The sequence below is a fragment of the Pavona decussata genome, unplaced genomic scaffold, assembly GCF_977016875.1.
Source record: "Pavona decussata unplaced genomic scaffold, jaPavDecu1.1 SCAFFOLD_220, whole genome shotgun sequence".
NCBI classification, from domain to species: Eukaryota; Metazoa; Cnidaria; class Anthozoa; order Scleractinia; family Agariciidae; genus Pavona; species Pavona decussata.
Genome location: NW_028145625.1, coordinates 95,949 through 122,679, shown reverse-complemented (window position 1 = coordinate 122,679; position 26,731 = coordinate 95,949). Strand labels below are relative to the sequence as shown.

General features: G+C 40.2%; 1 protein-coding gene and 1 pseudogene across 2 annotated transcripts in view; one reads left to right on the top strand and one right to left on the bottom strand.

Moving 5' to 3' along the window:
- Positions 1 to 597: 597 nt before the first annotated feature.
- On the bottom strand, positions 598 to 11,089 carry LOC146459303 (uncharacterized; annotated as a pseudogene). Its single transcript, XR_014858012.1, has 5 exons — positions 10,862 to 11,089; positions 8,192 to 8,897; positions 7,020 to 7,433; positions 4,176 to 4,224; positions 598 to 2,081 (listed from the first exon to the last, which is right to left on the bottom strand). The product of XR_014858012.1 is annotated as an uncharacterized LOC146459303 (transcript).
- An 11,602-nt stretch (positions 11,090 to 22,691) lies between these two features.
- LOC146459298 (uncharacterized) overlaps positions 22,692 to 26,731 on the top strand; it is a 64,120-nt gene continuing 60,080 nt past the window's right edge. Inside the window, exon 1 of the mRNA XM_085089669.1 lies at positions 22,692 to 23,148. Coding sequence (XP_084945795.1) covers positions 23,142 to 23,148 — 7 coding nt within the window. The 5' untranslated portion in view covers positions 22,692 to 23,141. The remainder of the gene's footprint in view (positions 23,149 to 26,731) is intronic.

The window sequence follows — 26,731 nt, the reverse complement described above, 5'->3', positions numbered from 1 at the left end:
ACGTAGGAAAGTTGCTGTGTCCTATGTCTTGCAAAGGTGTAACTAAGGGAGAGACATCTTGCCTATAACAACAGTTTTGAAAACTGGATCGAATAGTTACAATTTCCAATAACTCGGACTGTTTACTTCCTCAAAGAAAAAGCAGTGATAGCCTTGTTAACACTCAAGCAATTCTAATGCTCATATAATGTTATAAATTGTACAAATATCTGTTCTGCTCGGAAACGAACTTTGTGTAAGTTATACCAGTGTATCTTCTTCTCTATGGATATGTATAAAAATTAACTATTCATCTTATTGGCCATAATAACAATTGTAGTAAGGGGCACAATATTAGTCGACCTAGATGTGCCCCCTCCTCTTTAGTAATATATTCACTTACAAAAGTCATTATGTGCTAAGTGGAGAAAATAAATAAAATACTAAAAAAATGTACTCAAGCAATTCTTCGTTTCTCCTGACGATTCAAGTTTCCAACATTCTACTTTATCCTATTGTCATAGTGCTCAAGTAAAACGCATAAAATGAAAGCACTATATTTTTCATAGCGGTTACTGGGTTTGTATCTATCCATTATCGAGTTTTTTTTGTTTTTGTTTTTTCTTCAGAAATTTAATAAGAAATGTCATGTAAAATAAATGTAAGGAAATAAACTATGATCTGTCTTACTTAAAATGGGAGTATTGCTATTTTGAATTGGTTGAAATCAAACCCCTTTAACGGTAAACATGCACACAGTATCGTTCTGTGTCAGTAATATGCAGATGACGAGTGGGTGACTAGGCAACAGAAACCGGATTTACAGGACCACTGAGTTGCCATGCTATTTTGCTGACAAGTTTGCCATCAAGCATACAAATTTGAAGCCTACTGTTACCAGAGTCGCACACCACCAGGTTTGAAAAACTGTCAATTGAGAGGCCGAGAGGACCAAGCAGCTGTCCGTCACCAGACCCGTGTGTACCAATACTATGCAGGAACACTCCATCCTGGCTGAATACCTTCACATTGTTTGCCCGGTAATAGCAGACAACAAATATGTCCTGATGGCAAACCGCGGACCACAGTCTCGGATGGTCTGGATCACTGATGGTGTTTAACAGCCGTGCACCGTCAGGGGACAGGACCTTTGCTGCATTGTCACCAACGTCACACACCACCATGCGTCCATCACGTGCAATTGTTAGGTCGTCTGGTTTCTTCAGGCGTTTGTTGTCGATGCTCTTAACTAATTTGCCACGTTCTTTAAAACAAAAAATCTTATTGGAAGCAATGACTATTAGGTCACCTGACCTGGTAAATGCCACTGAGGAGGGTTGAATTATTTCTTTACCACTCACAGTGTTTAAATGTTTACCTTCTGAACTAAACAGCTGTACCGTATTGTTATTATAATCAGCGACTGCAATGTTCCCTAACCTGTCATCAATTGCAATGTTCAAGGGATAATCAAACTGTCCGCGTGATTTTCCTTGTGAACCAAACGAGAACAAATATCGATAGGAATGTGATACATGAACAGGCCATGGATTACCTGGGAGCGGCTGACCATTAACTTCAATCCCCACGTCATGTTGTCCAGCACAATCTGGTGTATAGGTGACACTGTATTCACCATCTTCATGGTGTGTGATTTTGTGGTCTAGCTCCACTCCTGATGGCGTCTCTATTTTCACAATAATACCTGGGGGGCCCCCGGGCAATAATACGATCATCTTCATACGTCAACCTCCTTTCCGACGTCTGCTTCTTTCAAGCCTTTTCCTTCTGCTACTGACTGCAAATGATCTGTGTTACTAACAACAAGTCGACCTGGAAGATCATGAAACAGAGTTTCAACAAGCTCGTCATTGATCCTATACCAGGTGTGCGATGCTGTATGTAATACCCTATTAATGTTCAGTTTTTCCGCGTTTAAAAGTCCTCTACACCGTTCGACGAGAGCCTGATGCACTTGCAGAATTTCAATGTTTTTGTTTCTTCGTAAAATGGCCTCACAATACTCCACAGATTTTTGTAGCTGGTTGATGGAAGTCTGGAAGTGGTCCAGTTGCGTCGCTTGGCCTCTTAAGAGCGGCTGCCTGTAAGAATCGAGAACTGCATTTCAGCGACCACTTGGTCGAATTTCTGATATTTCGTCTGAAGATGTCCTTGGATTAACTATTTTCGAAATTCATATTTTAAAGTTCCAAGGTATTTTATTTTTTGAGAAAATTGCAAGGGTTTGAAATGCGGCCTAGGTGCGGTCACGGGCCGATGAACACCGCGAAAATTTAGGTCAAAGAACGAAGCCCCGTTCACGGAGTAAAATAACCCAATGAACTTGAAACTTTACACAAACCTAGACCAACCATCTCACAAGAAAATTGGTACAATAAATATTCTAAACCCGCTGGCTGCTTTCTGAAGCATGCAGATTTGTGTACGCTACTTAAAATGGCCATGAAACTTATGCCTATTTTCATTGAAATAAAAGTGTTTCTGGTATGTGATTTTCCCTGAATTAAATCTCATACCTTGAAAGACGAAGAAAAGAACTTCATTTGTTCCAAGTTTCAAGCTCTGATTCAAGGAAGATCGAATATGCGTGCGATACTTACGGCTCGCAATTCACGTCACGAATTATGAGATCAGAACCGATTCCCAAACACTTGACATCTGGAACCCGTGAATGTTTCCAAACATCACATATTGGTCCCTAAAACTAATCAGACTGACTGAAAACATCCATGCAATGTTTTCCGATTGCAGATGTCTTTCTATTTCTGCTCTAAAATAATATAGTTATTCCGGTCGATTAGCCTACGAAACATGTGCAACAAATTTGCATACCATTTCGATGTCGCAGGAAAAAGTAGTGCAAATCAAAGTTTACAGCTCCTTTATCTTCTAAAATCAAGCAGTCGATCAGTAAAATGGAGAAAGACGTGTGACTTTGTTCCTGCCGGGTTGTTTTGAGCGACGGCCCAAAACAATAAGCCAATGTGACACTGAACCACTGCAACTCGATACTCACTTCGCTGATGTGGGAAACGCGCACGTGACCCTGACCAGGCATTTCGGTATGGAATCCTGCGCGTAGAGGGCGCTTTTAGAAACTGTAAACAGTGAAAAGCACTGCTTGTGGGCCAAGCTACGACTACCCCGATAATGAAAACTTTGTCACGCTAAAAGACCGTACAAGAGATGCGAGAGCCCGTCTTGCCAGCTTGGTGGTTGTTGTTGTTTCTTTTTCGCGAAAAAAAATTCAAGTATAAGTGTCATTTCGTTTTTTAACTTACAGTTATACAGACCCTGGAACGTCAATTTTTTCGAAAAAAAAAAAACAACAAAAAAAAACATGTATAACCACCATGCTCACAATTGAAAATATGAAATCTGTATATCTGAGAGCATAGTAGTGAATTCCCCACCAACCTGACCTCCCCCCTCCCCCTACCTATAAGCGTCAATATTACTGTGTTTATTGTTTACTTTCCTAAACCATTTTCTCACTTCTCCTGCCAGCTTCCTTCAACTCCGTGAAAAAAATTAAAACATGATATCTGAAACTGGAAAATTAATAAGCGAAATACGGCCGCTCGTGCTAGTAATCAGAGGTAGTTACGGCCCTCACCCGCTCGTGCTAGTCATAAGGTAGTTACGGCCCTCACTCGCTTGCGCTAGTATTAATTTAGTTTTCGTGGCCTTCACCAGACAGACCAAGGCTGGCAAGGTTCCTATCTTCTCAGAAATTGAAAGTAACTGGCAGGAAATACGAGAAAACCAGTTTAGGGAAGTAAACAAAAACCACAATTAATGCTTATCGCCAGGGGATATGGGGGTGGGGGAGGTCGTTTGATTCTGTCTGGCACGATGGGCTTATGTACAAGTTGTTACAAATCAATGTCGGAGGAAGCTTTTATCAAATTATCAAAAGTTTATACTCGAATTCTACGTGTTCTGTTAGAATTGGAAATAGTCAAACGCGATCTTTTCAATACAGTAGAGGTGTGCGTCAAGGCTGCATTTTAAGTCCTCTGCTCTTTAATCTATATGTTAATGATTTAGCCTTTTCGTTCAACAATATTTTGTCTGACCCGTTTATACTACCAAATGGCACCAAACTCAGCTCATTATTTTATGCAGATGACTTAATTATATTGTCACGATCAAAATTGGGATTACAAAATTGCCTTAACAGTTTATCATCACTTTGCAACTCATGGATGCTAAATATAAACCCTAAGAAAACCAAGATAATGATTTTTCAAAAAAGCACAAAAAAATGCGATTATACCTTTCACATAGGCGATGAATTAATAGATATAGTACAAGACTACACTTACTTAGGAACTCGTATTTCGTCTTCCGGAAATTTCACGCTTTCGCTTGAACATCTTCGACAAAAAGCTCTTCATGCTTTCTTTAGTCTAAGACGACACACTGATTTTAGTACACTGAAACCTTCACTTGCATGTAAAATTTTTGACAATGATTCAGCCAATTCTAACCTACAATAGTGAAGTGTGGAATGCCTTTGTTAAATCAGATTTTAAGTCGTGGGAAGGCTCCAGAATTGAAAAAACACATTTACATTTCTGTAAACGCTATTTAGAAGTACATAATAAGTCATCCAACGTTGCATGTAGAGCTGAACTTGGCAGATTTCCTCTAATCGTTGACATAAATAAAAAGATACTTAATTACGTACAGTACCTCCAAGGAAAGGATGAACATTCTATAGCAAAACAATCCCTAAGAATATCTGTTGACCTTCATTATAGCGGTCAAACTAGCTTTTACTCCAGTCTCATGAAGATGAGTGAATACTATAATTTCCCCAACTTTAATTATAACACATTGAATGAAAATAACATCAAACAATATATAGATCTTATGAAAAAGAAATATATCTCTTATTGGCACCAAACCCTTCAACACTCACAAAAACTCAGCTTTTATTACACAATCAAAAAAACTTTTGGCCCCTCTGCTTACCTAGACCTCACAAGGAAAAACGCTTCTAGGAAGGCATTAGTGAAACTAAGAATAAGCAGCCACAAGCTTTTGATTGAAACAGGAAGATACGACAACATACCCCGTAATGAAAGGGTGTGTAATGTTTGCAACCGTAAAACCATTGAAGACGAAATTCATTTTTTATTAGATTGCCCAAGTTACTCTTCTTTAAGAGATATGTTCTTTTCCAAAATAGAACCTAGCCTTCCATTTACACGACTATTAGTAAAAGAAACTTTACTATTGCATATAATGAACTCAACAGACTATTTTATAAACACTCAATTAATTTCATTTGTTTTCTCGTGCTTCGAATTGAGAGATAAACTTTTCTCCGGAATGATTACTTCTACTATATGAAAAGTTTAAAATAAGCAAAGACTTCAGTTACTTTATTTTATTTTATTTTAAGTTATCTTAAGAATTAGTTAACGAATCAATAATTAGCTATGAATAGCTTTTGCAATACTGTATTTGTTATAGTCATGCAAATAAAGCTTGTTGTTGTTGTTGGTTGGACGGTGGGGAATTCACTACTCTGATACCTGCAAAGTTACAAATTTTATATTTTTAATAGTGGGGATGGTGGTTTTGGAAATTTTTTTTTTCGCAAAAAATCGATGTTCCAGGCTCTTCATTAATGTAAGCCAAAAAACCAAAAACTGACATAGGGATATGGGGGTGGGGGGAGGTCGGGTTGGACGGTGGGGAATTCACAACTCTGATACCTGCAAAGTTACAAATTTTATATTTTTAATAGTGGGGATGGTGGTTTTGGAAAGATTTTTTTTCGCAAAAAATCGACGTTCCAGGCTCTTCATTAATGTAAACCAAAAAACCAAAAACTGACACTAATACTTGAACGTCGATTTTATTTATTTACTTTTTTTTTGCGGAAAAAACCAAAGCTGGAAAAGTGGGCTCTCAGATCCCTTATACAGTCCTTAAGCTTGACAAGGTCATCATCACCATGGTCGTCGTAGCTTTGCCCACAAGCAGTACTATTCTAAAAGCGCCCTGAACGCGTAAGTGCCTGGCCAGGATCACGTGGGCGTTACCGACATCAGCAAAGTGAATATCGAGTTACAGTTGTTTTATGACACTGGCTTATTGATTTGGGCCGTCGCTGCTAAAATCGAACACTCAAAACAACACGGCAGGAACAAAGTCACACGTTTTTCTCCATTTTACTGATCGACTGCTTGATGTTAGAAGATAAAGGAGCTGTAAACTTTGATTTGCACTACTTTTTCCTGCGACATCGAAATGGTATGCAAATTTGTTGCACATGTTTCGTAGGCTAATTGACCGGAATAACTATATTATTTTAGAGCAGAAATAGAAAGACATCTGGAATCAGAAAACATTGCATGGATGTTTTCAGTCAGTCTGATTAGTTTTAGGGACCAATATGTGATGTTTGGAAACATTCACGGGTTCCAGATGTCAAGTGTTTGGGAATCGGTTCTGATCTCATAATTCGTGACGTGAATTGCGAGCCGTAAGTATCGCACGCATATTTGATCTTCCTTGAATCAGAGCTTGAAACTTGGAACAAATAAAGTTCGTTTCTTCGTCTTTCAAGGTATGAGATTTAATTCAGGGAAAATCACATACCAGAAACACTTTTATTTCAATGAAAATAGGCATTAGTTTCATGGCCATTTTAAGTAGCGTACACAAATCTGCATGCTTCAGAAAGCAGCCAGCGGGTTTAGAATATTTATTGTACCAATTTTCTTGTGAGATGGTTGGTCTAGGTTTGTGTAAAGTTTCAAGTTCATTGGGTTATTTTACTCCGTGAACGGGGCTTCGTTCTTTGACCTAAATTTTCGCGGTGTTCATCGGCCCGTGACCGCACCTAGGCCGCATTTCAAACCCTTGCAATTTTCTCAAAAAATAAAATACCTTGGAACTTTAAAGTATGATTTTCGAAAATAGTTAATCCAAGGATATCTTCAGACGAAATATCAGAAATTCGACCAAGTGGTCGCTGAAATGCAGTTCTCGATTCTTACTGGCAGCCGCTCTTAACTCTTTTTCTTCCAGGAGATCTAAATTGGTCATCGTAGTTGTTTCATGCTCTTTCAAATCTCGCATTAGTTCCTCAAGAGACGTTAAAGCTTTGTTTCGAGCTTCTGCAATTTCCTCTCTGCCTTTCCTCATCCTTTCTTTAGACCTTTCCACTTGCAACTGGAGATCAGCAACTTCTTTCTTCATTTCTTCTGAAATCTCCTCTATATCAACTTTGCATTCCTGGGCGGCTTGCTCGACATCTACTTTGGTGTGATGACTGTGACGTGTCTGCCCACACGTGTCGCAGATGCAAACTTTACACTGTTCGCAGAACGAGTTTAGAAGTTCACTTTCGTGATGTTTCTCTTGGCACACCAAAGAGGTATCCAACGACATCTCAGGGTTGAAGATTTTACCTTAAGCGATCGAGCATAAAAAGGGTAAGTAAAAGTCATCAGTAATACCAAAGAGGGTTCTAACGGGGTAAAATATAAACTAAGATTTTCCCCCCTTTTCCCCCGTTTTTAAATGTTGTACTTTACTCTTCATGATACTGAACTTTGAAGAGTATCTGGCAAGGTTAGCAATGTCTTCGGGAATGAATGTGTCTTTTCGATTTAAAACCTAACACTCCCTTTTAACTGTTGAAAACGTTCGGCAAGGGAGGGAACAAATTGTAACTGGACCCTCCCCCCTTCTTGCTCCTTCCTGCTTATTTACCCTTTTAAAAAGGTAAGAAGCTAAACATGATATGTTCCAACTCCGTCAAAATTGTTCCATTGATCAATTACATCAAGTAGGTACTTACATTGGACAAATTAAATCAATGGTTAAACGATACAATTTTTCCTGTGACTTGCAAAGCAACACCATCGCGAGACGTTTGCAGCTAAAACTGCAATGTTTCTCGCCATGAATAATTGCGTTGCGTTACGATTGGCGGCAGGAAGAGTAGAATCTACATTCTGCTGTGCGGTTCCGGCAATGTAATGATCTCACTTAGAAGGAACGAAACCTTTGTGCCCAGCCATGCTGGAAAATGGGAGGAGGACAGAAGCATCCCCACTTAAAACTGAGCATCATCCCTCAGACCCTTGACACTGTACGTTAAACTAGGATTGGTGTAAATTAGGATATCAATTTGGGTTCACATTGAAATATAAAAACAACTCACCTTCGGCACATGTTTCTTTCTTAGAAGACACAGTGGATTCTACCAAGTCATCAATCTTTTTTGTGAGGATTTTGATGTCGGCGCCAATTTCCTTCAACTCATCTTTTATGTTGTCTTCGTCATTTTTCCATTGACGGAGAAGCTCTTTGTAATGTTCCTCCATGGAAGGATCCATACATTCTGTTTCAAGATTGTCAACAGCTGCTTTATATGCAATACCTCCCAGCCGCACCAGAGTGTCCCGGATCTCACTCCAATATCCGTGGAACGTTGCGTCATCAACAGAAGCACGCTCAGCGTGAGCATAAACAGTGTTTTTGTAGTACTTTACGCGAGCGATGTCTGCTTCAAGATTCATATCTGTTGAGGGAGGAAGGGCGGCCCAGCCCGATGCAGGAGCAACTAGACCACATATATTTCGAAACCAGACCATCAGCAAAGTGATGTCAAAAGAAACTGATGAAACTGAAGAAGGGATAACAGGGAAGAGCTTGCCCCACTGTGTTGGGTTGATTATCTTCCGTGCTCTCAGTGACTGCAACATAGGTTTATTTGCGGCCAAGACGGCTTGCAGATTTGCTGGTGAGTGGATGCCATTGAATTTATCTCTCAGCGCAAGGGTACCAACATCCACCAACAGACCACACAACCTGGCATAGTTTGTCATCTCCTTGGTAGATTTTGCTGCAGTTGCCGTGGCGACAAACTATTCGAACTTCCTTCAGTGTCAACCTGAGAAAATAAGTTTGAATCAGATATCAAATATTAGAAAGATTCTCGCAGTTACGTTAGTATGCAACTTAAGCAGTTGCGAAAAGAAAGCATGAAAAAAAAATCTGTTTCATAAATTGATAATCAAAATAAGTTTGTTTGATTACTGATGGAGTAATCTCGTGAAACATCGGGAAACTTCTGGTGAAACATCCCAAGCAATACCTTCCGGAAGTAATCAGAGAGATTGGGATGGCATGTTTTACTTATTTCCCTCACATATGTTATCTTAAATCACATAATATAGCTTAAGTTTAATTTCAGGGATATTCTATCCTCAATCTCGTTCCAAGGGTCTCTCCTCTTCAAGTCCCAGGGAGCGTGAAGAGGAGAGACCCTGGGAACGAGGTTGATTCTATCCTATGAGCCATTTACCTTACGGTACTTTCATGTGGTACTTTCCATTGTGTAACAGTAGCTGTTCTATGTGAAGCAGTTGCCTGCCGCCTTTTTTGTGATAGGCAATGAGGCCACATGGCCAAATTTGTTAAAATTCTAATTTTCTCACCCACTATCCCATCCCATGGTCTTTTGACCCAGAACCTAGTCTCCAAGAATCCCGTTGTTTACAATTGTGTTGTACAGGGTGATCTAACTTAAATACTCTGAGGACTTCAAAACTTTAAAACGGACTTTAAAAGAAATACTGCAGTGGGGAGCTACACATAGGTAAGGATCTTCAACTCTGTTACACTAAGTGGTTCTAACTTTTGACCATGTCTGGAAAATATCCTTGACTGTGACCTGATACAAGTCAAGAAAGCTTCTGAGAAGTGCCGACGTCCTGTGACGCTTTTTACCATGGTGTTCAAGGTGGCTCAAGCTAATTGGGAAGAGGGGCGGGGGGCTTTACCTCTGTAAAAACATGTGTAGATCTTCAAGTGTGTCAAACTGAGTGGTTCTCTGAGCTTGAGTGTGTGGAGGAATTGCTTGAGCATGAAAATTTCAGGGAAATCCACCTTTTTAGCCCGTAGAGTAAATTCTAAAGTGTCACCAAGAAAAGTTATTGTGCAGTGGTTTTTGGTGTTGTTATTTATTATGATAAAAAAAGTGGTTCAAACGTTTGTATGTCAATGCATTAAATTCCACGTAATTAGCCGATAACTTGTAAACGCAAAACATTACGCTTCGTGTAAAGCGAAAGGACACATAGTCTCCCATCTTGTTCTTGTATTCTTATAGGCAGCTTATACGACTGTTACGCCACACTCATATGTGTTTTGCTGCTTGGGAATAGTCTAAAAGTTCGTAGCAGGAGTGAGTGATATGTATAAAGTATGTTCATTTTGTGGTTCTTACGTGAAACAAGCGAAGACAATCTAAATTTCCCACATCAAGGGGCAATGAAAACCGAAAGTGATGATTTGTTCTGTTTGACTTAATCCTCTTCGCTCTGACCGGAGCATAGGGCTTCCACCGCAGCCTTCCATCGAACCCGATTTTTTGCTGTCCGTTTCAGTTCATCCCATGACATCCCCAAGTCCTCATATTCTTGCTGGATTGTCCTTCTCCAAGACTTCTTCGGTCTGCCTCTCCGCCTGACCCCTTGAGGGTTCCACTCAAGGGACAGGCGAGTGATGTTAGTGGCAGGCTCCCTCAAGTGTGATCGATCCATCGCCATTTTCTTCTCCGGATGGTGGCTTCAATCCTCTCTTGCTTTGTACGCTGCCATAGCTCCTCATTCGAGATCGTTCTGGGCCCCCACACTCCCAAGCTTAAGATGTACCAGAGTCTGCGATTGGTAAAGGCCTGAAGCTGTGTGGTGATCTTCTTTGTTAATCTCCAAGTCTCAGATCCGTACAGGAGGACCGACTTCACGTTGGAATTAAAGATTCTTATCTTCGTCCACAGTGAGATGAACTTTGATCTCCATATGGGTATTAAAATGGAGAATGCAACCTGTGCCTTCCTGCACCTGGCCTCAACATCTTCCTCAGTGCCGCCAGAGGTGGTGATAAGGCTGCCGAGGTATGTGAAGGCCGATACTTGCTCCAGAACCTCTCCAACACAATTGATGTTACCAGTATTTGCTGGGGACCGAATCCCCATCTCCTTGGTTTTGGACTCGTTAATCTTGAGACCGACCCTGGCAGCCTGTTCTAGCAGCGCCGCGAACCTCTGTGTCATGTGGGTAATCTTCTGACTCAGCAAACCAAATCATCAGCAAACTCTAAATCTTCCAACTTCTGCAGCAGGGTAAATTGGATCCCGGTCTTGTTGTCTCCAAAATCTTGTCGAGATACCCAGTCTAGTGCCACAAGGAAGAGAATGGGGCTAAGCAAGCACCCCTGGCGAACCCCAGTGTTCATGCTGAACGACCCTGTCATTTCACCTTCGTGAAAACTCTTGCTTGGAAGCCATCTTAAAAGATCCGGATCATCCTCACGATTTTCTTAGGGACCCCATAGTACAGCAAGATCTTGCAGAGCACTTCTCGATCTAGGGAATCAAAGGCCTTCTCAAAGTCCACGAAAACCATATATAGCCTAGTGTTCCACTCCATAGTCTGCTCCACTATGATCCTCAATGTAGCGATCTGGTCGCAGCAGGATCTCTCCTTACGAAATCCCGCTTGTTCATCCCGGCCTCAAGAGCATGCCTCATCCTCTCCAAAATGATCTTACAAAGAACCTTGCCGGCAACTGTCAGGAGCATAATACCTCTCAAGTTCTCACACAGGTACAAATCTCCTTTCTTGGGAAGTATAACCAGTAGGCCCACCTTCCAGTCCTGAGGGATGTCCTCCTTATTCCAGATCTTATTCAAAAGTGAGTGGAGGACCTTGGCCGAAATCATATCTCCTTCCTTCCAAGCTTCTAGGGGGATGTTGTCACACCCAGAAGCCTTCCCATTCTTCGGGGATTTCAAGGATCTCTCCATGGTCATTTTTCCTGTTCGAGTGTTTAGCAGTGGACCTTCTGTTAGGTCGGGAGGGTTCTCTGGGGCCGGCCTGTTCAGGACTTCCTGAAGGTGTTCTTTCCATCAGTTTAACTGGTCGTCTGTCCTGGTCAAGACCACCCCGTTCTTATCCTTAACAGGTTTGCTCGGGACCGTCTTTCACCCGATTAGCAGTCTTGTGGTATCGTAAACTCTCTTCATCTGCTTCATGTCTGATTGTTCTGCAGCTCCCGGCTGCTCCTGGCGCCAAATCGTCGATTCTCCTTCTCTTATCTCTACTGCAGCTTCTCTTCACCTCATGATTCTTCTCGTTGTACCTCTTTACCGCTGCCGACTTCTGCTGTCTTGTCTTGGCGGCTTGTACTCTGTTTGCATCATTTATATTAATTATAATATGACTACTCCCGCATTTCGAATGCATTAGTAGTTAATTAATGAAAGATATCCAAATTTATTAAAGAAATTGATAGGAATTGATAGGAAGTTGAATAAACGTGACCTGAAAAGCTGAAATCAACACAAATAAATGACAAAAAGTAGCAAGATACCAAACAGATTCCGTTCCTAAATTTAGTTTCAAAAGCAAAGGCAAAGATCTCGTAAAGACGCGGTCAGTCTCATATCTTAGTAAAGCATACATCAACACATGAATTATTGCAGGTACGCTCGATGTGTATAAAGAGACCTCAGTATCAATCAAGAAACAAATCTAAAATGTTGAAGCAGATCACGAAAACGCGTCTCAAGCCATAAGCAATCAGCCACGGATAAGAGTACTAGTGGAAATTAAACCTGCTATCATGCAAAGTCGTCGCCTTGAAAATCAATAAAGAGTTCCTGATACAATAACATGTTGCGTCGTCATAATCAAGTTTTCACCTAGCTGCGAGCAGCAGACAATAACTCCCTTATCCGATTTACTAAAGTTTCCTTTTCCGCGTGTCTTGGTACGCAGAAGCGACGCGACTCACGCGAACATAGTCTGCATTTGATGCATACTAGAAAGCAACCATGGTCGCCCACTGGCTTTCAATAGATCGGCTTATTTCTATAAAACGAGAATTCATAAATCATGACCAGTATTACCAGCCCCACTGATAGTGGAAAGAGTAAGTTTGAATAAGCAAAGCAAGTGTTCGAGATAAATACATATGTATGTACATACCTGCACGTATTTTACAGCGTCCACATCTAAACAGGAAGTCAATCGTTCCACAGAAACGCCGTTTAGTTGCAACTTATTCTCACGGTTTAGAAAACAGGTATTCTCACTTAAAAGTGAAAGATCAATTGCAATCAACCGGCGAGCAAGTCTGCAATTTCGGCTAAGCGTCTAATCAGGATTTCAGTTTCGAAACCTATTTGAACATACACACCATCACGTCAGACTAATTTCTTGGCATTGTCCACTGCAACTGCATGCAACCCACAAGTAATATTCTCGGCCAGCCACAGTTAGAACTGAAACTCTTTGAAAAGGCAGTGAACAGCGATTTTTCTTTTTTTCGACTTTCCTCAATATTTGCAATACCTGCATTTAGATACCGTTTGGCCGCATGTACGCTTCATTTCCGCATAATTGCAAATCTGCATATATGTATGTCATTTTCGTTACGTTACAGCTGATCCGGAACTTTGCTTCGTGAGTTATTTATAACCGGTGTCAGCAAATTTTAATCACACCTCTTTCAACACCTCTTAAAGTACTCAACTGGATATCATTATCCCGCGAGAACCAGGGCCGGGGATGCTTGGCTCAATTCTTGCTTGGAATGTGCCACTGACCTCTCAGAACCTCAACCTCATTATAGTCTTTTATGTGGCCATTTGTAGACCCCATCTTAGTAACTACTGAGAAAATGTAAATTTCGCGATCCCAACAGTCACTTTCTGTTTATGCATCTACCTTCAGTATAAACCCTTTGAGCACAGTTCAAAGGGTTTATACTGAATCAACACATTTGTTAAACTGAATATATATAGAACATTTTACTTTTACAAACATTGTGATACATTTCCAACTTCATCGCCAGAATTTTAATACCCCCCAAAAACCCGAAAATGTGCGACCCCAATAGTAATCCTATTGAAAATGCAACCCCATACATTATAGTCAATCCAGTCGAGAAAAATGCGACCCCATCCAGCGACTCACCACCATTAGCTTATTACTAGGAAGTAGCCTCGTCCCACCCGCACCCCCCTCCCCCCGATCACTATGGACAAGATGTTGCAGTTTACAGACGCAGGTTTGTTTAGGTGTCTGAATAGTTCTACACAGTTCAGTCCCATGCGCTGACTACCGCGCCACAAGTAAAACGTTTCGAGCTGGATTCATCATCAAAACACCAGGCGCAGACACGATGTTGCGCTCCATCATTGCAAGATAGACCACCACTGGTCAGCGCTCGTTTGTCTATTATTTGTTGTTGCACCTTACAACTCACTTTCTTAATCCACCTAACCTCGTACCCAGCCTCACATACATCTGAGTACCCCTCCATAGGAGGTACGCAATTAGAATCCACCAACATTAAAAGATAACTAGTTTTAAGGAACGAATTCAAGGAACAGACTATTCTCGCATGCTGTATATGTCATGAGGGTTTATTAGACAGTCTGGACCGGTTACATGAAGCAAGTGTTGGCAATCCCCAAACGGGTTGCGAAAAGATAACATCGGCCTAAGGGAGGTGACGTCATTGGGTTACCGTGTAGCACGAAAATTTTGCGGGAGTTTTATTTTGCGGATTGGCGATTTTTTGTGCTTTGCGGGTACAAATTATTGCGTTTCGAGAAGACTAAAATTTCTACTGGGAACTAATTTTTGCGATGCTCTGGTTCAAGCAGCAGAATAATTATTTAAGTGAAAGAAACCTGAATATTTTCAACTTTTATTGGACGGTCAATTGAGTCACAGTTCTAGTTACATATTGGAGACATATCACTGTAATACCTTACTGCGTAAAGGGAATGAACAACAACAAAACAAAAAGCCTACCCCTACCATGCACAGCCAAACACTGTTTCGTTAATATGGTTTACCACGACCGGTATTACCGTATAAAATTTTATAAGAAAGCAGTATGAATTTTTGAAATGCCGTAGCTGAAACCTTTCAAGGCATACAGAGGGGCTTTCAGCTAGCATACAACTTTGAGACCTAACTGGGAGCGGCCTGCTAACTATGCCCTATTGTAACGCAATGAGACAGACTCAGTCGATAATAATAATTCTTGTTTAGTTGAACTTCTGCACTTCTGTGCAGGCCGCCGCGGTTGGTCGGCTGCACGATTCAAGTCTGTCCGTTCCTTCAGATGACCCATTCGTGCCAATCTAATGTACTGAATTGCCTTACTCTTGACAGCTCTAGTTGCTTTTTGCAATGAAAAATCATGTTAATGTTCTTGTTTAAGTGCATTGTATATCGCTCCAGTGGCATAAGTCTATTAAAAGCGGAGTTTTAAATTTGACTGAAGGGAATTAATTTTTGCGGCGTTTTATTTTGCGGGTGTTTTTTTCTGCGGGAACTAATTTTGCGGATCGAGGCCAATCCGCAAAATTCGCAAAAATTAGAACCCGCAAAATTTTCATGCTACACGGTATTCGGAGCAGCCACGATCCGAGATCCGGAAATTGACCTGCATTCACTCTCTTTTAGTAGTAATGGCGGACGACGTCGGTGAAATAAAGACTTCCAACGTTTGTTACGATTCGTTATGGTAGAATACAGAGATCTTTCTACTTTCGTTTCTCGGCGTCTGAACACTGATCTCAAGGATTTGAAAACAGTTAAGATTTGCTCAGGTATCATCCACCTACGAAATCTACCTAAGGGAGGTACGTTTTATAGCACCACGTTTGTATCGTATGTGTTATACTGGCACAATCGTACACATGGAAAGCTTATTTGCAAGGATTAAAACTTACAATCTTGAAGGGGCTTTTCTAATCGTTGACCTGAGTGTCATTTCATTTATTACCAACTCATAACATCCACCTACACGAGGTTAACATGTACATTTTATAGTTTATGTTTTATAATAGTCAATTGATACGCATAGAGGCTTACTCTCTAGCAGGGAAACTTGGAATCATAAGGAGCTTTTGTATCATTGACTTGAATTTCATAATTTTCACTTTTACCAACTCATAACATCCACCTACAGGAGGTAAACATCTACCTAAGGGAGGTTATCACTTTTATAGCACCATAATAAGGCTTTATTCAATCTGATCAATGTAAACATCGATACCATGAACAGGAGATGCAAGTAGGTATTATAATAAGGAAGGATTGACTTGAAGAAAGCTTACAAATTTTAAGAGGCTTTTGCACTTCATGTACATGCCGCTTAAGAATAAATTTCTAAAAAATTATTATTATTATTATTAATATCATTATTATTATTATTATTATTATTATTATTATTATTTAAAAAGCCTTTTAATCTCACTAGAATGAGATTAATAAGAGTTTTCTCATTTTTTTATGTACGCTCATAACATGGAATATAATATCTTATAATCCATCAAATATTTTTGCTCATGCGTGAGTGGTCTAAGCACCTCACGTGACCGAATATACCCTAGCTAAAACTGGGAAATCTCCGATGATATTCCCCAATTTCAAAAACTGCAAGGCACGTTTTGTTTACAATTAAAATTAATGTCAAGATGGGGGAAGGATTTGCTTTTGTGACAGAAGGAGAGATAAACCTGCTAGTGTTAAAGCAGTATCAGAAAACAACAAACGCTCTAAACGTTTTTGACGGTAAACTGTTCTTAAACCAAATGTTTAAATACTCAAGCTCGTTGCTTCATGTTGCGAAAAATATTTGAAGGATAGTAACCAAAATAGCCTCCATTTGGCCTTAAAAATATGCTCAGATATTTGTCCTTGGACATTATCTGCTCCTCGAAGCTCACAGTTTTCCTCGAGTCTCGCTCTCGGAAAACTGCTCGCCTCTTGGAACAGATAATGTCCGCGGACAAATATCTGTGTATATTTTCGCGAGAAATGGAGGTTATTGTTTATTTATTATCAATATTAGCTTGTAGCCAACACAGAGCTATGCTGGGCCATTTATTTTCATTTAATGAAGCACTTTTACAGCCATAAAGATTTGCTGTGAGAGGTGTTATGGGTTTAAATAGAAAAATTGCAGGTGTATCAAAGCATAAAAGCTGTTAATATGATTAAAGGCAATTGTTTTCTTGTTGTTGTTGTTGTTGTTTTTTTTGGCTGACCCCATCAACCTGTAACTACCACATTAAATTTTGCTAAAAATGAGTGTTTATGACTGTTGAAATGATAGATCATTTTTAAAAATATAACCCTCAATATGTCAGAATTTATTTTAATTTTTTTTTGTGATCACTTGCAAGAGGTTTGACTGCTTACTACAGTACATTAACAATAATGGTTTTATTTTATTTCTTTTCAGAATGCAATACTTAAACTGCGTAGACCGCTGAAGAAACAGCTACTTCAAAGACACCTATGACTCATTTATTCCTCAAAAGACATTGTGTACAACAGATGTTGTTGAACTGTTTTTGTCAAGCTTGACCTCTCGTCATGTGGCAAAATTATGTAAAATTTGATATTCAAGTTTGTAGAGTTAATTGACGGAGGATCTTCCATATAATTATGGATTGGATGCGAATGATCATAATTTTGTTCCTCTCTGGCAGGAAATTGTGTAGATTGGTATATATGTCCCACTTAGAGTGCAAAGATACAAAATGACCAACATTTTTAGTAATGTTTAATTGGAAGAAAGATTCTTAGTTATTTCTACAACTTAAGCAGTTGTGAAAAGAAATCCCCAAAAAAATAACTGAGGGTCTTTCTTCTACTTAATCTTTCACCTGAAGTTGAAATATATCTTTCAAATATCCATATTCAATGACAGTTATGGTTGCTAACCTTTATGGCTATATTTGAGTCAAAAAGATGACATAAAGGAGCTATTATTTTGTACGTCAACAAATTTGTACCTCAAGTAAAGGTCGAGATAAAATTGAGCCATGCCATGAACCTTTGAGTGTGCTTTTCAAAAAATCCAAATGACTACCCCAATGTTTTCATTTCCATGTTTTAAGCTCATGACATGTCATTGTTATCAAGTAAGCTCTATGCTTGTAAATACGGGTGGAACTTTGTCACGAGTTGGAGAACAAGTCAAATTTGAACAAAAAAATGACACTCCCCCCCCTCTCTACCACATGGCATTTGACCACGTACCATGCCTGGGAAGAAGGGAATTTGGCTGGGGTAGAGAGATTGAACTGCGTTTGCACTGTACCTTTGGCATGGGAGAATTTGGACTTTTCTCTTTTTTTTCTGTTTGAAAACAATAATTATTGAACGACTGAGACATTATAATATATAATGCTCTTTATTCATAATAATAGTACAAGAGAGTGCATGGCAATAAGTAATAAATCTATATTGAGATGCAGAAGCTGGGGGCTTTTATGGCACAATTCATACAGGAGATTGATCAAAATGGTGCAACTACTTTACAGTTTACAAATAAATAACTAAATAAATAAATAAATAAATAGATAAATATAAATGTTAATAATAGTGGTAATAATGATAATAATAACTTAAATGAAAAAAATTAATTAAAATAAATAGCAAATAAAATATTAAATTAAGCTAAGCCGTGTATACGAGAGTTCAAAAGGACATGTACCGGTATTCACAATTTGATTGGAAGTAATCTCTAAGGTTTCGTCTACAATTCGAGATAGTAAGCGAATTACATTAGGAAAGAGGGATGTCATTTCAAATTTGAGGGCCTTGTGCACAAAGTGCAAAAGCCCCTTAAGATTCATAAGCTTTCTGCAAGTCAATTCTTCCTTATTATAATACATACTTGCATGGTGCTATAAACATCATAACCTCCCTCAGGTAGGTGTTTACCTCCTGTAGGTGGAATCGTTATGAGTTGGTAAAAATAAAATTCAAGTCAATGATAGAAAAACTACTTATGATCCTAAGTTTCCCTGCTAAATAGTAAGCTTCTATGTGTATGAATTGAGTACGCAATGTCTTTTGTGAAATTTATGAGTCATAAGTGTCTTTGAAGTAGCTGTTTCTTCAGCGGTCTACGCAGTTTAAGTATTGCATTCTGAAAAGAAATAAAATAAAACCAATATTCTCAATGTACTGTAGTAAGCAGTCAAACAGTCAAACCTCTTGTAAGTGATCACAAATTAAATTAAAATAAATTCTGACATATTAAGGGTTATATTTTTTAAAAATGATCAATCATTTCAACAGTGACAAACAGTCACCTCTAGCAAAATTTAATGAGGTAGTTACAGGTTGATGGGGTCAGCCAAAAAAAACAACAACAACAACAACAAGAAAACAATTGCCTTTAATCATATTAACAGCTATTATGCTGTAATGCACCTGCAATTTTTCTATTTAAACCCATAACACCTCTCACAGAAAATCTTTATGGCTGTAAAAGTGCTTCATTAGATGAATATAAATGGCCCAGCATAGGTCTGTGTTGGTTACAAACTAATATTGATAATAAATAAACAATAACCTCCATTTTTCGCAAAAATATACACATATATTTGTCCGCGGACATTATCTGTTCCGAGAAGCGAGCAGTTTTCCGAGAGCGAGACTCGAGGAAAACTGTGAGCTTCGAGGAGCAGATAATGTCCAAGGACAAATATCTGAGCATATTTTTAAAGCCAAATGGAGGCTATTGTGGTTATTATCCTTCAAATATTTTTTGCAACATGAAGCAACGAGCTTGAGTATTTAAACATTTGGTTTAAGAACAGTTTACCGTCAAAAACGTTTAGAGCGTTTGTTGTTTTCTGATACTGCTTTAACACTAGCAGGTTTATCTCTCCTTCTGTCACAAAAGCATCTTGACATTAATTTTAATTGTAAACAAAACGTGCCTTGAAGTTTTTGAAATTGGGGAATATCATCGGAGATTTCCCAGTTTTAGCTAGGGTATATTCGGTCACGTGAGGTGCCTAGACCACTAGGGGGAGGGGGAGGGAGAATGGCAACAACAGAATTTTTATTGGCTTATCGTTGCGAATTTATTTGATTTTCAAAAATGTTTGGTAGCTTGGGTTGTAGTCTATGCAGCAAGGGTGTAGTCTATTCATCAAGGTCCGAGCCCAAGCCCGAGGTCCAAGGGTGTAGTCTATTCATCAAGGTCCGAGCCAAAAGCTGAATCATCACTGTCTGTTTCACAGTCCACCTCGCAAAGCCCAAGAGCAGCTGTGGCTATTTCTACCTCCTGTGAGAGAAAGAAATGAATAGCAACCGAGTAAGCACTCAGATCTTTTAAGTTTAAGCAGCAGCTTGGTTCAGTTAAAACACTTTTGAAGCTCGCAAAAAAGCGATTAGGCAATGACTCTTAACGTGAATAGCTGTAGTCGTGTAACTGACCTCTTCAGTGCGAGCATCAGCATCAACCTCGTGGTCTTCAATTTCATCCACAGCCTCTTGACTTTCATTGCCACTCAGCCTCTCTCCTTCTGATGCACGTACGTGTTTCACTGAGCGACTCAACTTCAGGAAATAGTCACTTCAACTTTAGGAAATAGTCACTTCAATTCCGTTTAAATGAAGAGGGGAATAATAATAATAATAATAATAATCATAATCATAATCATAATCATAATCATAATCATAATCATAATCATAATCATAATCATAATCATAATCATAATGATGATGATTATGATGATGATGATGATGATGATGATGATTCTTTATAAATAAATTTATTCTAATACGGCATGTACATGAAGTGCAAAAGCCCCTTAAGATTGGTAAGCTTTCTTCAAGTCAATCCTTCCTTATTATAATACCTACTTGCATGGTGCTATAAAAATCATAACCTCCCTTAGGTAGATGTTTACCTCCTGTAGGAGGAATTGTTATGAGTTGGTAAAAATGAAAATTATGAAATTCAATTCAAAGATAGAAAAGCTCCTTATGATCCCAAGTTTCCCTGCTAAAGAGTAAGCTTCTATGCGTATCAATAATTTTTGGCTTTGTAAAAGATAAACTATAAAATGTACACTGTAAGTTACCTTACCTCCCTTAGGTAGATGTTAACCTCCTGTAGGTGGATGTTATGAGTTGGTAACAGCGGAGCTCCCGCGCGCGCCGCAAGGCGAGGGGAACCCCATAGCTAAGAGATTTTGGTAAACCCATCAGTGCGAGAAATTTTGGTTTGGTTATGACGACAGTTGTGTCCATCCAGTCCATCCAGTCAATTTATGATTTCATATTTCAATATGTCGACAAACGAAGAAATAGGACAAATAGGAGAAAGAGAGACAGAGAGAGAATGAGAAAGCAGGCGACAAATAGGCGAAGTTCGACGTGAAAGAGAGCGACTGAGAGCACTAGCAAACAGGCAAAATATGAGTGCCAGACAATGGTAGAAAGAGCAAGACAGATCAAGAGAAAAAAGGCGACAATATGGTGACGAGCAGCGGCAGAAAGAGTGGGACAGGGCTCGGGAAAACAGGCGAAATTATGATGAAGAGCAGCGGGAAAAAGAGCAGAACAGGGCTCGGGAAAACAGGCTGAATTGTACTGAAGAACAACGGGAGAAAGAGCAAGACAAAGGGGCACCCAACGGATCGTTTCGGTAAATTATCTGTTCGGAAGGCCTTTAATCCCCAGCAATGCAGGAGGATTGCTGAAGGGAATATTCACCTCGAACTTTCGTGATATGGGAAATTTAAGGCCTGGTGTTTTGGGATTGATAAAAATGTCGTTTCGGGTGCCAAAAAAAGGTCAGCTAAGATTTTCGGAAAGGAAATAAGGGCTAACGATTTCGGGAAATGGACGAAGATGCCCTAGTAATTTCGAAAAGACTAAGGTTGCCCACCGTATCTCGGGTCCTAAATGGGTTAAACCCACGTCCGTACTAAATTATCTTTTGTGCCAGCTTACATGACAAGGAATCCAATAATAGATTCCATTTTGCCGTGCGTCTGTAGTCTGATAACGCACAGATAACGTCAAAACGTGGTGAGAACAAAGAAGTACGCTACGAGCCGCAGGCGAGAAGCGTGACTGATGTTCTCACCACGTTTTGACGTCCTCTGTGCGTTATCAGAGTACAGACCCACGGCAAAATGGAATCTATTTGTTTTATACAATAACCAAGACATTTCAACACATTTCGTGAGCGAGCATCGCGTTGCCTGAGCTGAGTCAAAAACTTTCCAGCAAACTCAGTTTTGGACTACTACACACATGTAATTGTGATCTTCCAAATTAGAGTGTAATCCAAAAGAATTTCACTAACAATATTTTCAAAACTAATCTTTATTCTAGAAGGAAATCCTCACACCAAAATATTACAGCATGTAAGTCGCTTCACTGCAATTTGTATACGATTACTCGCCATTACCGGATTCAGTCTATCGGCGACATATTTCGACAAATATTTGCTTCCTTTTCACGTCACAACAAAGTTCTAGCTTTCCTATCCTGGTTGAGGCCACTCTCAACAGTCTTTGTCCAATTTTTTATTGGACAGTTTTTCTTTCCTGAGAAAATTTGCCTGTGTTTGTCCGCCACTCGCAAAAAAACATTTGTTGACCAGTCGCTCTCGCTGCCCTCTCGCTGGACTCTAGACTCTGATCACGTGTGCCGGATCGCGTGCACCGGTCACACCACTCGATGACGTCAATCGTGCGCCTATACTCTAATCACACACTCCTCTAGACCAATCAAAACGCGAGTTATACACAGTTCATTAAGCAGTTCATTGTATAAATTCAAAATGGCGGACGGGGTTTAAAAAAAGCCAAAAATATCGTCTTATCATAAGCACTTCAAGCCCGTTGACCGCAGTGGTTCAAGGAGGCAAGACATTTCTTTGTCGCTAGAGCGCCGTACGATTGGAAACAGTTCGACAGCATCGCCTGTGCATGCAGTCAATCGCGAGATAGAGCACTGCACCAATGTATACCTGGCTGAAGATACAGAGCATCCATCTGCATCTGGCGATTTTCGGCATTCTGTAAGCGCCCACCAGAATCGCCGAATACAGGAAGAAATTTAGTGGAGCGAATTGAGGGAACGTCTTGTGAATACAGAGATCGCGAACTCGTTTCTTCCCAATACTGCATGTGTTTGGTGCCACGAAACTGCGGTCGTGGCAAGATGCACTTACTGCGGGCCTCAAATCTACTTGTGCCTCAACTGTTCTCAAAGGCTCCACGGAAGTATTAACACTTATCATGTGTTGGAACTATGGAAAGTAAGTTCTATTACAAAATTTTTATTTAAGTGCCACTACGATCAAAAATATGGTTCTTCTACTCTCTTCATATTTCGAAAGTAAAAGTACTTATTACTTACCATGCCAAGTTTCAACTCAAAATTCCAACGGGAAGTCCCATTATTTTAACCTTGAATTTCGTATTCGAGCCGATTTCGCTTTCCGCCATTTCCGGATCCAAGAATGACCGGGACAGAACTTTGAGAGTTGGGCCGAGTTGTCATAAAGAGGAAGTGACGTCAGGGACTCAACACATCAAAACAAGCGTGGCTAATTTTGTATGCAGCGCGGTGCGGATGAGAAGTGTGTGCCTTCGGAAAATTCCTTTTCTCCAGTTTTATCTGCAATATGCCTGGTTGGCGCTGCCAAGTCCAAGACTGTGATCAAGGACACAACGACGAAGCTGGAATTTCGATCCATAATTCGCCTAGAAGCGGCAGTGTCCGATTAAAATGGAAGAACTTCGTCTGCCTTTGTTATAAACACGAAGTAGTCGTAATCGTTTTCGTATAAATTCTGATTTATTCCACTCTGATATCGTACAGAAAAGAACCTTTTGAGTTAAATCACACGCCCCTAAAATAAACCCACTAAATTTGATATCCTACAAAAACCAGTAAATCAAGTTGTTGTCATGTGCTCTCTTTGTACAAACAAAACGAAAAGCGTGACGACTTTGATTACATAACAAATACGCGTGGCTGTTTATGACACTCCCCCTAGTTGATCACCTTAGTGTGAGTCAACTATATTCGCTTTGAAAAATAAACTAAGACTATATGTGTTATCGCAAAGTTCGTTGTTTCTTAATGTTCGCGTTATTTACAAGTGTGAGGAAATAAATCTAAATACGCCAACGTTTAAGGTTCTCAGTTCAGTTCAAGAGTTCACCTCCAGAGGAACAACGTGTTGAATGGGTCGTCGCAAGCGCTGAATTGAACTACCGTTGGTACTCGTAACTCTAACTGAAACTGCTCGCACCTTTCCATCTCGGCCCAGGTGCAATTCTTCTACTTTCGCAAGCTTCCAGAAGCTTCGACGAACGCTGTCATTTTTGAGAATAACAATGTCTCCAACCTTGACCCCTGTATCGCCATTGTCTCCCCTTAGCCGTGCGTTCTTGATAGCATGTTCTCTTAAGCTGGTTAAATATTCATTTCTCCATTGACGAGTGAATTGTCCCAACAGATGTCTATGATGTTTAAGTCGCTTCGTCAGAGAATCGTAGGTGCTAGTGATTTCGAAATGTTGACTGTTCGGAGTTGTAGTAACTCTTCGACCATAAATCAGATCCGATGGCGTTAAGGGATACGAGATCGATTCCTCGTCGTCATACACATAAGTTAGCGGCCTTGCGTTGATCAACCCTTCTATTTCCGTTAACAGAGTACTTAGCTCCTCGTGGGTGAGGGTAGATTTTCCGATGGTTTTTTGGATAGGAGACTTTACGCTGCGGACGAGCCTTTCCCAGTAGCCTCCCCACCACGGCTCCTTTTCCACAATGAAATTCCAACTGATTTGATTGTTGGTTAAATATCGCCAAACTTCCGGCGACCGTACTAATTTGCGAATATCCTTGCTTGATGATTTGAAAGTTTTTGCATTGTCCGATTGAAGATTAGCCGGGAGTCCTCTTCTACTGGTGAATCTTCTGAAAGCAAGCAGGAAATCTTGGACACCGAGTCCTCGAGTCAACTCTAAGTGCACTGCACGGGTTGAAGCGCATGTAAATAAACACACGTAAACTTTGACACATTCAGCGTTGTTGACGTTTTCCTTTACGTAAAATGGCCCATCGTCGTCGAGAAACAGTCCCAACTGCGGAACACGTATAGGTGGCGTTGATTTCGAATCCCCTCGAGTCAGAAAAGAAAGTTCATCGGTAAAAGACGATGCTTGAACCGAGTGTATCCACAGATTCTCGGCGTCCTTCAATTCGGTGGTTGTTAAATCTTCCATTTCTTCTTTCCGGTTTTCAAGTGTTCGGTTTTTGAGCTTGTTGATGAACTTGATCACAAACGCTGTTACTCGAATTAATTTTGTCCTGTCGCTGAACCGTCCAATGTCGATTATCTGGTCAACTTTCGGGTTGAATTTGTCGCAGGCAGTGGTAATAAGGGAATGTGTTACATCTGGTACGTTCTTGACGGCTTCCTGTAAAATTTGTTCTTCGTTCACTTGTTCCGATGGAGAAGTTTCGGGCCATTCATTCTCGGATTGATACAAAAAACTCGGACCATTCCACCACGTATTGCTGGCAGAAAGTTCTTTCGCTGATAGTCCACGCGATGGTAGATCGGCAGGATTTAATTCTCCTGGACAGTGCCTCCATAAATCTTTGGGAGTTAGACGTCGAATTTCTTCTACTCTTTGACCGATGTACTGCTTCCATACTCTTTCATTTTTGATCCAGCATAGAGCAGTTGTAGAATCACTCCAGAGAACGGTTGTGTATTCAGCTCCAATCGACTTTAACTTGTTAACAAGTCGGGCCAAAATTAATGCTCCTAGTAATTCCAATCGAGGAATTGTCTGTGCCTTGATAGGAGCGACTCTCGATTTTGAAGCGACCAATTTAACTTCGATTCGACCATCACTGTACGTGTTTCGAATATAAACCACCGCGGCGTAGGCGCGTTCTGAAGCATCACTGAAGCCATGTATCTGCGAGGTTACAGGCTGTCGCGAAAAATAGCATCGAGGAATACGATAGCCGCCAATGAACTTCAGATCTTGGAGAAACGATTTCCATCGGTGAAGCAAAGTTCCTTGTAATTCTTTGTCCCAGTTTGTTTTGTTGATACAAAGTTCTTGAAACAAGATCTTCATCTCTATTGTAAGAGGCGTCAAAAATCCCATGGGGTCGAAGATCTTGGCCGTAACCTTTAGAACAGATCGCTTGGTGAGGGGAAGTGCTTGTGCAAATGGGCACAGATCGGAGAAATTGAAGAAAATTTCGTCTGTGAGAGTGTTCCAGTTCATTCCTAGAATTTTAACTACTTCGTTGTCAGAAGTCGTTGAGTCACAACCAACACTCGATTTCGCGAATGATTCGTCATCTTCTTTGTTGACATTAGTGACCTCCTGTTGTGTGTTTGCTGATCCTGGTGAACTTTCAAGTTTCGTAATTTGCATTTGTAGGTTTCGCGAGTTCGATCGCCATTTTCTGAGATTGAATCCTCCACTGGACATAACCTTCTTGCATCTCTTGTAAACAGAGAGACCTCTTTCTTCGTCTGACTCCCCCGTTAACAGGTCGTCCACGTACAGAGATTGTTTCCAATAATTCGGCGATTTCGGGGTCACTTTGTTTGTGTAGTTGTAAGTGATGTAGAATTGTCGCTCCCAAAATAGCAGGCGAGGGGCGTAACCCAAACACGAGCCGTGTGAACCTGTATTCGGTACAATTTCAGGCTTAACGCAATCTGGGTTTCTTAACCATAAGAATCGAAGAAAGTCTCGATGATCCTCTTGGATTCCCACCATAAGGAAGGCCTTTTCAATGTCAGCTGTGATACCGACAGGATTCTTCCGAAAGCGCGCTAGCATATTGAAAACATGT